The sequence below is a fragment of the Notamacropus eugenii genome, chromosome 3, assembly GCF_028372415.1.
Source record: "Notamacropus eugenii isolate mMacEug1 chromosome 3, mMacEug1.pri_v2, whole genome shotgun sequence".
NCBI lineage: Eukaryota > Metazoa > Chordata > Mammalia > Diprotodontia > Macropodidae > Notamacropus > Notamacropus eugenii.
This window is the reverse complement of record NC_092874.1, coordinates 278,478,811-278,493,569: the sequence shown is the minus strand read 5'-3', so window position 1 is coordinate 278,493,569 and position 14,759 is coordinate 278,478,811. Positions and strand designations below refer to the sequence as shown.

Below are 14,759 nucleotides of genomic sequence, written 5' to 3'. Positions count from 1 at the left end.
CGAGTCTGACTCTGTGACCCACAGATCGTAGCACAACCAGACCTTGTATCCTCCACTACTTCCTGAAATCTATCCAAGTTCATGTTCATTGCATCCTCTGATGTCCCCTTTTCTTTTTGCCTTCAATCTTTCCCAACATCAGGACCTTTTCCAATGAGTATCATCTCATTACATAGCCAAAATATTTGTTTCAGTTTCAGTATTTGACCTTTCAATGAATAGCCTGAATTAATTTAAGTATTGCCTGATATAAAATCTCCTTGCTGTCCAATGCACTCTCAAAAGTCTTCTCCAGTACCACAATGTGTAAGTGTTAATTCTGTGGTGCTCAGTTTTTCTTATAGTCCAACGCTCACAGTCATACATTGCTACTGAAAAAACCCTAGCTTTGACTACATAGACCTTTGTTGTCAAGGTGATATCTCTGCTTTTTTAGTATTGTGTCCAGATTTGTCACAGTCTTCCTTCCAAGGAGCAAGCATCTTTTAATTTCATGGTGCAGTTGCCATCTGCAGTGATCTTTGAGCCCAAGAATATGAAAATCTGGCACTTCTTCCATTTCTTCTCCCTCTATTTGCCAGGAAGTTATGGGACCAGTTGCCAAAATTTTAGTTTTTTTGATATTAAGCTTCAGATCAGCTCTTATACTCTCCTCTTTCATCATGATCAAGAGGCTTCCTAATTCTTCTTTACTTTCTGAGATCAGAGTGGTATCATCTACATATCTGAGGTTGTTGCTATCTCTATGGACAACCTTAATTCTGGGTTTTGAATCATCCAGCCTGGCATTTCACATGATGTATTCTGCATGTAAATAAAATAAACTTAGGCAACAATAAATAAGTTAACAGTCTTGTTGTATTCCTTTCCCAATCTTAAAACAATCAGTTGTTCTGTGTTTGGTTCTAACTGTTGCTTCTTGGCATAGGTTCCTCGGGAGAGAAGTAAGATGATCTGGCACTCCCATCACTTTGAGTATTTGCCATGTTTTGTTATGATCCACACAGTCAAAAGTTTCAGTGTAGTCAATGAAGCAGAAGTAGATGTTTTTCTGGAATTCCCTTATTTTCTCCATAATCCAGCAAATGTTGCCAATTTGGTCTCTAGTTCCTCTGCCTTTTTGAAAACAAACCTATTCTGGTAATTCTTGGTTCACGTTTTGCCAAAGTCTAACTTGCAGAATCTTAAGCAAAATCTTTTTAGCACAATTGTTGAGTAATTTGAACATTCCTTGGCATTGCCCTTCTTTAGGATTGGAATGTAAACTGATCTTTTCCAATCTAGTGGCCACTGCTGAGTTTTCCAATTTTTCTGGCATACTGAGTGCAACACTTAAACAGCACCATCTTTTAAGATTTTAAATAGCTCAGCTGGATTTTCATCGTCTCTATTAGCCTTATTGTTGTTAGCAATGCCTCCTAAGGCCCTAAGTTTATTCTCCAAAATGTCTGGCTCTTGATCAGACAGACCATTGTGGCTATCAGTGATGTTAAGGTTTTTGTTGTATAGTTCTTCTGTGTATTCTTGCCACCTCTAAATATCTTCTATTCCTGTTAAGTTCCCACCATTTTTGTCTTTTATCATACTCATTTTTTTCATGAAATATTCCCTTGATATCTCTAATTTTCTTGAAGAGATCTTGGCTTTCCCATTCTATTGTTTTCTTCTATTTCTTTGCGTGGCTCATTTAAGAAAACCTTTTTATCTCTCCATGCTATCTTCTGGAAATCCACATTCCATTGGGTATGTCTTTCCCTTTCTCCTTTACCTTTCAGTTGTCCTTTCCTCAGCTATTTGTAAAGCCTCATCAGACAGCTATTTTGCTTTCTTGATCTTTTTTCTTTGGAATTTTTGTTGTTGTTGACTCCTATACAAACCTCTGTCCATAGTTCTTCAAGTGCTCTAGCTCTTAAATCTATTTGTCATCTCTGCTTCATATTCATGAGGGATATTATTTGAATCATGAGTCATACTTATATGGTCTGGTGGCTCTCCCTGTTTTTTACAATTTAAGTCTAAATTTTGCAATAAGAAGCTTATGATCTGAGTCACAGTCAGCTCCTAAGTCTTGTTTCAACTATTCGTATAGATCTTTTCCCCCTTTAGCTGCAAAGTATATAATCAATCTGATTTTGATACTGGCCATCTGGTGATGTTCATGTGTAGAGTTGCCTTTTGGGTTGTTGAAAAAGAATATTTGTTGCAAAGATTCCAGCTTTTGGGAACGGAATTCACTGTTTGACAAAAACTGCTGAGAAAACTAGAAAGCAATTGGCTGAAACTAGGTATAGATGAACATCTCACACTATATGCCAAGATAAGGTCAAAATGGGTACATGATTTAAACAGAAAGGATGATATCATGAGTACATTAGGGGAGCACAGAATAATTTACCTGTCAGATCTATGGATAAGGGAAGAATTTGTGACCAAACAAGAAACAGAGAGCACTAACAGGATGTAAAATGGATAATTTTGATTACATGAAATTAAAAAGGTTACAAACAAAACCAATGCAGCCAAGAGTAGAAGGAAAGCAGAAAACGGGGGGAAATTTTTTTTTATAGCAATGTTCTCTGATAAAGGCCTCATTTCTCAAATTTATTGACAACTGAATCAAATTTATAAGAATACAAGTCATTCCTCAGTGGATAAATGGTTAAAAGACATGACCAGGTAGTTTTCTGATGAAGAAATCAAAACTATGTATAATCAGATGAAAAATGTTCTAAATCACTATTGCTTAGAGAAATAAAAATTAAAACAGCTCTGAGGTCCCACCTGCCAGATTGGCTAACATGGCAGAAAAGAAAAATGACAAATGTTGGAGGGAATGTGGAAAAAATTGGGATACTAATGTATTGTTGGTGGAGTTGTGAACTGATCCAATCATTCTGGAGAGCAATTTGGAATTATGCCCTGAGGGCTATAAAACTGTGCATACCCTTTGACCCAGCAATTTCATGACTAGGTCTGTATCCTGAAGAGATTTAGGAAAAATCAAACCTCTGTACAAAAATATTTATAGCAACTCTTTTTATGATGGCAAAGAATTGGAAATTGAGGGTATTCCCTCTCTTGGGGAATGGCTAAACCTGTTGTGGCATGATTATGACAGAATACAGTTTTGCTGTAAGAAATGATGAGTAGGTTGCTTTCAGAAAAACTTGAACTTACGTAACTGATGAAAAGTGAAGTAAGCAGAACTAGGAGAAATTGTACATAGTAACAATATTATAACAATGATCAATGGTGAATGATTTAGCTATTTCCAGCAACACAAAGATCCAAGATAACTCTGAAGGACTTATGATGAAAAATGCTATCCACCTCCAGAGAAAGAACTGGAAATGAATGCAGATCAAAGCATACTACTTTTTACATTCTTTTTTTCATGTTTTTTTTTTTTTTTTTGGTTTATGTTTTCTTTTACAACATGACTAAATGAAAATGTTTTGCATAACTACAAATGTATAACCCATACCAAATTGCTTGTCATCTCAAGGAGAAGGGAGAAGAGGACAGGAAGAGAGAGAATTTGGACCTTAAAAAATTAAAAACAAAATGTCAAAAATTGTTTACATGTAACTGAAAAACAAAATATAAGAAAAAGTGTTTCCTATATCAATGAGTTATCTTGACAAAAGTCCATTAGTCTCTGCCCTGCTTCATTTTGTATTCCAAGGCCAAACGCTTTTTCCAATCATCTTTTGATTTCCTACTTCAGCATTCCAACTCCCTTTGTGACATTTGGGTTTTTTGGGGTATTATTTCTAGATGTTGTAAGTCTTCATAAAACTAATCATCTTTGGTCTCTTTGGCAACATTCTTGGTTCATAGACCTGGTGTTGCACAACTGTGATGTTGACCAGTTTGCCTTGGGTTTGAACAGATGTCATTTGGTCATTTTTGAGGTTATACCCCAGTATTGCTTGTCTCACCATTTTATTGACTATGAGGGCTGCTCCATTTCTTCTAAGGCATTCTGTTCCATAGTAGTATATGTAATGACCTCCTGAATTAAATTCACCCATTCCTGTCCATTTAACTTTACCGACAGCCATCATGTTGATGTTTAATCTTTTTATCTCCTGTTTGACCACATCCATCTATCATCCACACGGGTTCTTTACTATCTTATTCCTCACAGTGATGGCTCAACCTCTGCCTGTACTCCCAACTCACACCCCATTAGACAGCAGATAACTTAAACCTATCACTGAGAGGTGGTGTCACAGGAGTCTTAGCATCAATCCCAACAAACCTGATAAAGCAAGGCAAACATGATAAAAGTAACCACAAAGTGGCACTTGGTTTTCCCAGCTGGTTTAAAAAAACATCTATTAACAAGATGACAAAAATGTGCTGTCATCTATGCTAACTCCTTTCGAAGGGGACAACTAGGTGGCATGGTAGAGTGTCAAACCTGGAGTCAGGAAGACCCGAATTCAAATCCAGCCTTGGATACTTACTGTGTCACCCTGGGTAAGGCACTTAAGCCTGTTTGGCTCAGTTTCCTCATCTGTAAGATGATCTGGAGAAGGAAATGGCAAACCTTTGCCAGGAAAACCCTAAAAAGAGGTCATGAAGAATCAGATGCAACTGAAAAAGACTGAACTCCTGAAATTTTTCCTTTGAAACACCTCTTATCTAGCTGCCAAGAAATATGCACACACACACGTTATATATGTGAATGTTATACCAGACAGGTCATAATCTTGCATACAGGCTCCCTGGGGGAAGGATGTGGCTGTCCTTTGTATTCTCAACACTTCGGTAAAATAAAATGGTTGTTGATTGATTCGGGAAAATTATTGCCTTTAGTAACTAGTTATAGCCAGTATTTTATGTTCTAGTTATTTCTTCAATATTCAGGTCCTCCCTGGTTTTTTTTTTTGGCAGGGGGAGTGGAGGTGTGTGGATTATCTTTGCCATTTCTTATTGTACAAGATCTCATTAGACACATGCCACAACTTGCTTAGCCACACCCCTAGAAATACATGGGTTTCTAGTTTCTGCTCCCATTCTCTGGGAATACTTTTATAGCCTGGCTCAAAGGTAAATCTGATGCTTTTCCAAACGACGAAAAGCAACATCTCCCTATGTAATAAAAACAGAACTTATTCTTGGCAGTCCCCTGAGTGTGCTTACAGCAATTTAGTTATAAGAACTTTTTTCCCTCTTATAACAGAATGCGTGAAGAGAAAATGAGAGAAAAACAGAGATCCCAGGAAGAAAAAATAAGAATTGCCCTAGAAAGAGCTGTGTCAAAACCAAAGAAAAAGGTCTGTGTTTTGTCGAGACTAATTTTTTTCCTACTGATAAGAAGGAAAATGTCAAGCGTTTTGAGGATTTGTCTTAGCTTTGCTATTTACTAGCGTTGCGACGTTCGGCAAATAGAGGGTAACTGAAGTTTAGAGATATCTGCAAAATAGATACAATACTTACATAACTGTGCTCACTTTGGCAGCACATATGCTCATACAGAGAAGATTAGCATGGTCCCTTTGCAAGGACGACCTGAAAATTCTAGAAGCATTTCATATTTTTGGGAAGTGCTTCATTTCATAATTTGAAACAATTCATAATTCATTTCATAATTAGAAAAAAATTAATGTTGAAAAAATGCTTATAACCATATAGGTTATGGTCAAATAAATACATTTTATAATTTCGGTAATTAATATTTTGTCTGTTTTTGGAATGGCAGATGTTACCAAAGTCATTTTATATTATTAAACAGAAGAGAATGAAGGACTGAGACATTAACATTTTTTTCTTTGCTACAGATGGGAAGGAAACTTGTATATCGTTCACAACCTCTATCGGACATCAAACAAGAAACACTCTTTGTAGATGACTCAAAGTCAAAATTACTGGAGGAACAGTATTTTTTTAGTTGAACAAAATCAGTCAGACACATATCTTCATTTTCAGGTAAAAGCCTGAAAATTATTTATTTTTTGTCAGGTTTTAAGTTTTGTTTTTTTAGAGTAACAGAATTTTTGTTTTAATGAATGAATGTCATTCAGATTTACATCTCCAAATTCCAGTGAACCAAATCTTTCCAGAACCTTTTAATTATTTTTATAATATTTTCATTAGAAGGATTAAAAAAAAATCACCAGAAAAAGTATGTCTAAAAGGTTTGCTTACTGAGGTCTTTTATCCTGATTATAACCACAAACGTAAAGTGGACAAAAGTGCTTGGTTTTGAACAACAAGCCTCAGGATACATTTAATTCTCTCAGCTAAGTAAATTAAAGTCCTTGAGAACAGAAGTCTAAAAAGCAGCATCCTGTTTTCTGAATATACCCTGGTCATGAGCTATTAAAATATATGCATATATTTTAAGTTAAGTTGAATTCACAATTAAGCAATTTTAGAAGCAAAAATATTGAGAAATGGGTACTTTTAAATATGAAACCAAAAGAAATAGCAGCTGCTTAATTACAACCTTCCTTCCTGAAATCACAAAGACTACTTTACCTTTAGGAAAATTCCCCCATATGGGAATGTCAATCTTTTTTTCCCCTCAGAACATGGAAAATATATAGATACATTTTGAAGAAAAGGCAGTTTGTCTTTTGCTATTAACTCCACAAACTACCTATTTCCTAAGTTTTGAATTTCTGTTCTGAATTTGAACAAGTGAAAATTACCTTCAACTTACAAAAGTTCATGGAGAACAATTTATGGACCTAAAGACCAACATAAACTGAAAAACAAACAAATCTTTATTTCTAGAAATATACAAAAGAAATCCCTCCCTCCCCACCCCCCTGAAAAGATGCTATTCTCTCATTTCCCCGTCTTCTTCCTCTTCTTCAACACCTCGGATGTAAAGGACATTATTGCACCTGTAAAGAGAACTAGAATTAATTGTGTTGTTCCAAGTAGGAAAAAGTCACAGCATTTACTGTGGTAGCTATAAATTAATTTTGTACTGTATTTTTAGATATACAATTCAGAATGTTAAGTATGGAATTCTTTTTTTACTATTGCTAAACTATTTTCAAGTTGAGGCTATTAGTTATAGGAAATGTGGCACTCATTTTCATTGTATAATTAGTAAAGCAAGCCTACTATGTTGTTCAGGAAGCAGACACACTTGCTAAATATTCAAAAGAAAAGTAGCAGAGTAGAAGTTGGAGAAAATAGAAGCCAAATCCTATTGAAAACAAATTATCTGGTGCAACTTAATTTTCTCAACTTCTATATGCTAGCCAAAGCTCCTGTAATTTATGAACGTTGAAACAGGTATACAGCTAAGGCCCAAATTGTTTAATTTCAACAATAGGAAAATCTTGAAAATGAATATCTGTTTTAAAATATTTAAATCCTTTTTTTTTTACCATTAATCTAACAATTGTCAGAATTTTCTATTTGTAGAACACTGTTAAATAGTGATGTTAAAAGCAAAAAAAGGGGAAATTTGGAAACCGAAGCATCAATTAGTTTGTATCAATAGATATTTATGTTTGTGGTAATCTAAACACACTGTTGCTCTGAGAGAATTACCTTATTAAAACTTCACCAAGGTGTCCAGACAATGCCCCATCTATGTATTCTTCTGTATTTGCAAGCTTTTAAATAAAAAGAAAATAAATCAGTAAAACTGAATAAGGGGGAAATTGTATAAACCAACTAAATCTGGAGGGTTAACTAACATACTGAGGCCATTCTATAGTAATAACACAAATCTATTTATCTGCAAATGATTAACAACAGTTTAATATTAAAAACCATCCTGAGTTATTATTATTACATCTGCTCAGCCAAGCAACTGACTGATATGTAAAACTGTTACATAATAAAAGTTTGCTTCAAAATATTTGTTTTAATATGACTTCTTTTTAATTTCCCTAGAGGGATTTTACATAATTTCCCTTCCTGTTAGACTTGCCAATTCAGCACAGAAAACAATCAGCTTACAAAAGGTTGTGATCCAAAAGTCTTTTGGAAATCATTTGCTGTAAAGATAATAGTTTATAATTCCACAGAGACAAAGCAGTTAAGAGTGAGATTTTTATGGAGATACTAAGAGGACTTGAAGACAAGTGCTTTGGAAGTTGACGACCCTGGCTCTTAAGAGGTCTAATGTAATTTCAAACAGTGCTTAGCTTTCCTTTTCTTGAATTCACATGCATCACTCCCATTACTCTCCTGCTCACTGGCCATGATTCCTATTATTGTTCTTTGGCTCAAGAATGGAACAAAGAACAAATGGAAAAAGAAAAATGTCAAATGGAAAAAAGCTCAGAGAAGGGAAAAGAGAATGCAAGCTCCTTGAGGATAAAGGCCAGGCTTTTATGGGCCTCCTGTTTACAGACCCTCCCCAGGGGTGGGAAACCTTCAGCCTAGAGGCCACATGTGGTCCTCTAGGTGCTCAAATGAGGCCTTTGGACTATATCCAAACTTCAAGAGCCACACTGCATAAGTCTACTTTTCATAACCTACTTTAGAGGTGGTTATTGTTATTTTCATCACATAATACCATAAAGTCAGTTTTCTAAATTATCAGTATTTTATAAATGGGATAAACCAGAACAATCTGTCCCGTCCAATGGATGCAACAGTTACTTGACAAAGGCAACATTCTTTTTTTCTGGCATTATCTAGCTTGAGCAAAGATTACCCTGCTGGAGAAAACTTTGCTCCCAGCATCCCAGGTATGGGAGTACCTGGTTTCAGTCACATTCTTCATGGCAGAATAATGGAGTGGAAATACTGAATGTTGGCAGTCACCACCTTCAATGCTTTTCAGAGGTATCTTTCATACAGCCTGTACTGGTTCATGACAGAGGCAAGAAAAACAGCCTAACATTTGCTTTTTTATTATTTCTAAACCCACCAGTAAAATCCTACTCTGATGTCTCATGACATGGCTCTACAAAGTTATGAGTAGAATGCACATGCTGGCAGGTCCTACCGAGGTGGAAGTGACCTTTGTGACAGCAGCTGGAGCACAAGCCTCACCTAATTCAAAGAGGCTCATCTTCTGAAGGATGGAGACCAAGTGATAACTATGTAATGTAGATATCGAGGAGGGGGTAGGGAGCTTATGATGAAGCCTATGGATGGGGCTTTTCTCAGAAAAAATATTTTTAAATGCAGAAAATAAATTTTTCCTCAAAGAAAATTTAATCAAAGATAGATTTATTCTATCTCATTTAAGAAAAACATACTTTCTTAAAAAGCTAATTTCAATTGTTTTACTAAAATAATACTCTGAAGAAATGGTTATAAGTCCATCTCCAGTTACATTCTTCAGTATTACATCAACACATTTATTTAAACTGCAAAGCACACAAAGCACGGTTAAATTCTCTACAATACATTCAAATTCTGAATTCCAGTTTTCCTGACAATAATCTTTTATTTTCCTCTTAAGAAGTAAAGTCTTTTAACATTATTAGTTGCTTGTCTATTTAAAAACAAATGCTAAATGATTGTGAATCAAGGACCATTTAGATCACCGAAAATCCTAAGTATTAAGTAATCAATCCAAAGGGCAGTGAGAGGGCATATAGAGTGACTTTACTACCAACATACCTGGCAAATGTTATACCACAAGCTGGCTCCTCTCAATTGTGGTTGTTCATTCCTTTCAGTTGTGTCTGACTCTTCCATGACCCCATTTGGGGTTTTCTTAGCAAAGATACTGGAGTGGTTTGCCATTTCCTCCTCCACTTCATTTTGCAGATGAGGAAACTTGAGGCAAATAGGGTTAAATGACTTTCCCAGGGTCACACAACTAGTAAGTGTCTGAGACTGAATTTGAACTTGGGTCTTCCTGGCTCCTGGCTTCACTCCACTGCACCACCTAGTTGCCCTCTTTACTTCAAGTAAATTAAGACTCCGAAGCCTGAAGCTTAGGAGAGGAATTAAGGTATCAATTATTAAAAGGACATGACTTTTCACTGAAATCCTGGACAAGGCTCCAAGTCTCAGAAAGCAAGTAAAGTGAGGCCCACCCCACTCGAGTTTAGCTTACCTGCATGTTCATGTAGCCATCCACAGACACCAGGTAACCTTTATACTCCATTCCCCACTTAAGCTTCACCATCACTGGCTTCCCTGTCAGTCCATTCAGGAATGGTTTGGGGTTGAGGGGTAAACTCTGTACAGAGATGAGGTGATAAAGGCAAGACATTAGTCAAGATGGAGCTTTCACAGGATCTCAAGTAAGGGAAGGAACATGAGGGTTCATTTAGTCCAATATTCTTACTTGACAGAGAAGCCCAGAGCCCACTCCTCGTACTTTCCTAAATCACCCTATATTACATTCAGCCTTTCCTAGTACCCAAACTATTGAGTCCTGCTATGGTTAACCTCTTTCATTTTTGATTCACAGAGATGGGATGAAATAGATAAATTCACATTCGTTTATTCAACAGTTCCAGATTCCTCCTTCTCTACCAAGCCCCCAGAATGGGAGTTAGAAGCTTTAGAAAGAGTAAAGTCCACCCCTCCTCCTTCTAAAAGGAGGAAATCAAAGCCCAGGTGGCACGTTTGAGGGGAAGCACTGTCTTTGGCCTCTTTGTATCCCCAGTGCTTGGCACCGGCACCTGGTCTGGAGCTGGCACTTAAACGCTGGCCCAAGTGCCCCCAGCTAACACTGGGACGGAGCAGGGACTTGAACCCTGCATCTCTAAGGCCAAAGCTATTTCTCCTACACTATGATAACCAACAGTCACCTCCCCACCACAAGGCACTGCTGGAAGCCACTGGTGAAGGAAAACTCAGATACGTTTACTTTTTTTGGGGGAAGGGAAATAATAAAATATAATAATCATTATACGTATATAAAATAATTATGTATATAAAATACGATAATTATAATAAAATATAATAAGATGGCCAAACTACAGAAAAAAGAGGAAAAAGGTGCCTTTTTTTGGCAGGTGAGGGAAACTGAGGCTCAGGAGCTATAAGAGGATAACTCGGAGTTTAAAGGGGGCACAAATTGGAGCCAGGAGCTGACCAGAGTGATTCCCTGATCTTCGATTATTATTATTAAATATAACAGCAGTGAACCTGTATCACAGACGGCCTCTGAGGCCCCTTCTGGATCCCAACCTGTGCCTAGGGCTGTGTTTCTGGGGCCTCAGTTTCCCCGGCTGTAAAGGGGTTGGCCCATCCGACCAGGGAAGTTTGCCCAAGGCCTCAGTTTCCCGGGCTGTAAAGTGAGGAGGTGGGCCCAGACGGCCGCAGCCCCGCGGCTCCAAGCTCTCTCCCCCTGGCTTAAGTTCTAGGAGTCCACGGAAAGTTCCCTTCTGGCCCCGCCTCCTTTCCCCCCGCCCCCCTTTAAATGGCCCCTTCCAGGAGGCTTTAAAGCGCAGGACTCGGGCGAAACCAACTGGGGTCGAGGGGGAATGTAGGAGGGAAAAATAGCAGGCTCGCGAGCCGCTCCTCTCGCGAGACCGGAGGTGGGGGGGGACAGGGAAGAAAGGGACGAGCCAGGCCGCTCCCGCCCCCCACAGCAAATGAATGGGCAAGGCGGGAAGCGAGAACCCGTGCGGACGCTCTTCACGCCGCTACCAGGCCGCCACGGCTCCCGCCGCTGCCGCCGCCGCTGCCGCCGCCCCCTTACCATCGTCACCACCGAAGAGCGCCACGGGCCGTCCGCCGCCGCCGGTTCTCCTGCGCCCACGTGAAGCGAGCCACCGCCGCCCCTACCTCCGCCTCCCTCTAGCCGGCAAGCGTACGGAAGGCAGGGAAATGGCCGCCAGCCGGGAAGGTGAACTTTCACCCCTCACCCCGGCTTCCTTGTCATAGCTCTCCTCCCCCGCTCTCCTCCTCCCGGGCCTCTCGGATTGGACGGAAGCAGGTGGGTGGGGCTTGGAGGCGGGGCGGGGCGGAGCCGAGCAGGAGAGGCTCGTGCCGGGGTTGCTCAGTGCGCATGCGGACTCCTCCCGCGCCTGCGCCGCACGCGTCCAACAGTCGGAGATTTTAAAAAACCTTTTTCCCCAAAGTGCCTCAGTTATTTCTTTGCCCTTGAGCGTGTTCTTGTTCCCTAATCCTGACCGGACGCTGCCTCTGCTGACGGGACAGTGCGCCAGAAGCGGCCTCCCCGGAGGAGGGGGGTGGCGGCTGTAGGTATCGCGACCCCGGGGCCTCGTTCGCCTCCCCCGGGGGCCTGGCTTCGCTCCTTCCGTCTCCGCGAGGTTGTAGGGTGCCCCTCGGGAGCACGGGACGCGTGGCCGGGAAGGCCCTGCTCGGCCGGGGCAAGTCGCCTCGGGTCCCGGAGCCTCATTTCCTAATCTCAAATATATATATATACGTATATCTACACATGTGTATACATGTGTGTATATGTGTATATATGTATGTATATGTGTATACAATGTGTATACAAGTATGTACATGTGTATACATGTATGTATATGTGTATACATGTGTGTACATGCGTGTATATGTATGTATATGTGTATACACTGTGTGTACATGTATGTACATGTGTATGTATGTATATGTGTATACATGTGTGTACATGCGTATATATGTATGTATATGTGTATACACTGTGTGTACATGTATGTACATGTGTATATATGTATGTATATGTGTATACATGTGCGTACATGCGTATATATGTGTGTACACTGTGTGTACATGTATGTACATGCGTATACATGTATGTATATGTGTATACATGTGTGTACATGCGTATATATGTATGTATATGTGTACACACTGTGTGTACATGTATGTACATGTGTATATAATGTATGTATATGTGTATACATGTGTGTACATGCGTATATATGTGTGTACACTGTGTGTACATGTATGTACATGTGTATATATGTATGTATATGTGTATACATGTGTGTACATGCGTATATATGTGTGTACACTGTGTGTACATGTATGTACATGTGTGTATATGTATGTATATGTGTATACATGTGTGTACATGCGTGTATATGTGTATACACTGTGTGTACATGTATGTACATGTGTATATATGTATGTATATGTGTATACATGTGTGCACATGTGTATATATGTATGTATATGTGTATACATGCGTATATATGTGTACACTGTGTGTACATGTATGTACATGTGTATATATGTATGTATATGTGTGTACATGCGTATATATGTATGTATATGTGTATACACTGTGTGTACATGTATGTACATGCGTATATATGTATGTATATGTGTATACACTGTGTGTACATGTATGTACATGTGTATATATGTATGTATATGTGTATACATGCGTGTACATGCGTGTATATGCATGTATATGTGTGCACACTGTGTGTACATGTATGTACATGTGTATGTATGTATATGTGTATACATGTGTGTACATGCGTATATATGTATGTATATGTGTATACACTGTGTGTACATGTATGTACATGTGTATATATGTATGTATATGTGTATACATGTGCGTACATGCGTATATATGTGTGTACACTGTGTGTACATGTATGTACATGCGTATACATGTATGTATATGTGTATACATGTGTGTACATGCATATATATGTATGTATATGTGTACACACTGTGTGTACATGTATGTACATGTGTATATAATGTATGTATATGTGTATACATGTGTGTACATGCGTATATATGTATGTGTATGTGTATACACTGTGTGTACATGTATGTACATGTGTATATATGTATATGTGTATACATGTGTGTACATGCGTATATATGTGTGTACACTGTGTGTACATGTATGTACATGTGTATATATGTATGTATATGTGTATACATGTGTGTACATGCGTATATATGTGTATATGTGTATACACTGTGTGTACATGTATGTACATGCGTATATATGTATGTATATGTGTATACACTGTGTGTACATGTATGTACATGCGTATATATGTATGTATATGTGTATACACTGTGTGTACATGTATGTACATGTGTATATATGTATGTATATGTGCATACATGCGTGTACATGCGTGTATATGCATGTATATGTGTGCACACTGTGTGTACATGTATGTACATGCGTATATATGTATGTATATGTGTATACACTGTGTGTACATGTATGTACATGTGTATATATGTATGTATATGTGTATACATGCGTGTACATGCGTGTATATGCATGTATATGTGTGCACACTGTGTGTACATGTATGTACATGTGTATATATGTATGTATATGTGTGTACATGCGTATATATGTATGTATATATGTATACACTGTGTGTACATGTATGTACATGTGTATATATGTATGTATATGTGTGTACATGTGTATATGTGTATGTATATGTGTATACATGTGTGTACATGCGTATATATGTATGTATATGTGTATACAATGCGTATACATGTATGTACATGTGTATATATGTATGTATATGTGTATACACTGTGTATACATGTATGTACATGTGTATATATGTATGTATATGTGTATACATGTGTGTACATGTGTATATATGTATGTATATGTGTATACTCTGTGTATACATGTATGTACATGTGTGTATATGTATGTGTATGTGTACATGTGTATATATGTATGTATATGTGTATACAATGTGTATACATGTATGTACATGTGTATATATGTATGTACATGTGTATATATGTATGTGTATGCGTATGTGTACATGTGTATATATGTATGTATGTGTGTATACAATGTGTATACATGTATGTACATGTGTATATATGTATGTATATGTGTGTACATGTGTATATGTGTATGTATATGTGTATACAATGTGTATACATGTATGTACATG

At 38.1% G+C, this 14,759-nt stretch overlaps 2 protein-coding genes and 1 pseudogene across 6 annotated transcripts in view; 2 read left to right on the top strand and 1 right to left on the bottom strand.

Annotated features, from left to right (window-relative positions):
- CCDC38 (coiled-coil domain containing 38) overlaps positions 1 to 7,834 on the top strand; it is a 55,957-nt gene extending 48,123 nt beyond the window's left edge. For all 5 annotated transcript variants that reach the window (XM_072655625.1, XM_072655628.1, XM_072655629.1 and 2 more), the window contains 2 exons: positions 5,192 to 5,285; positions 5,790 to 7,834. In XM_072655625.1, the coding sequence (XP_072511726.1) occupies positions 5,192 to 5,285; positions 5,790 to 5,903 (208 nt within the window). In that variant the 3' untranslated portion in view covers positions 5,904 to 7,834. The remainder of the gene's footprint in view (positions 1 to 5,191; positions 5,286 to 5,789) is intronic.
- Positions 5,455 to 5,550, top strand: LOC140497884 (U6 spliceosomal RNA; annotated as a pseudogene).
- SNRPF (small nuclear ribonucleoprotein polypeptide F) lies at positions 5,927 to 11,816 on the bottom strand. Its single transcript, XM_072655630.1, has 4 exons — positions 11,597 to 11,816; positions 9,998 to 10,123; positions 7,522 to 7,586; positions 5,927 to 6,860 (listed from the first exon to the last, which is right to left on the bottom strand). The coding sequence occupies exons 1-4, from the start codon at positions 11,597 to 11,599 to the stop codon at positions 6,794 to 6,796; spliced, it is 261 nt and encodes an 86-aa protein (XP_072511731.1). The 5' UTR covers positions 11,600 to 11,816; the 3' UTR covers positions 5,927 to 6,793.
- Between the last annotated feature and the right edge of the window lie 2,943 nt (positions 11,817 to 14,759).

Excerpts from the sequence above, each read along its gene's own strand:
- SNRPF (XM_072655630.1), bottom strand. Across the intron at positions 7,587-9,997 it reads ATGGCTACATGAACATGCAG|CTTGCAAATACAGAAGAATA; the intron begins GTAAGCTAAACT and ends TTTATTTAAAAG. Across the intron at positions 6,861-7,521 it reads CTTGGTGAAGTTTTAATAAG|GTGCAATAATGTCCTTTACA; the intron begins GTAATTCTCTCA and ends TTCTCTTTACAG.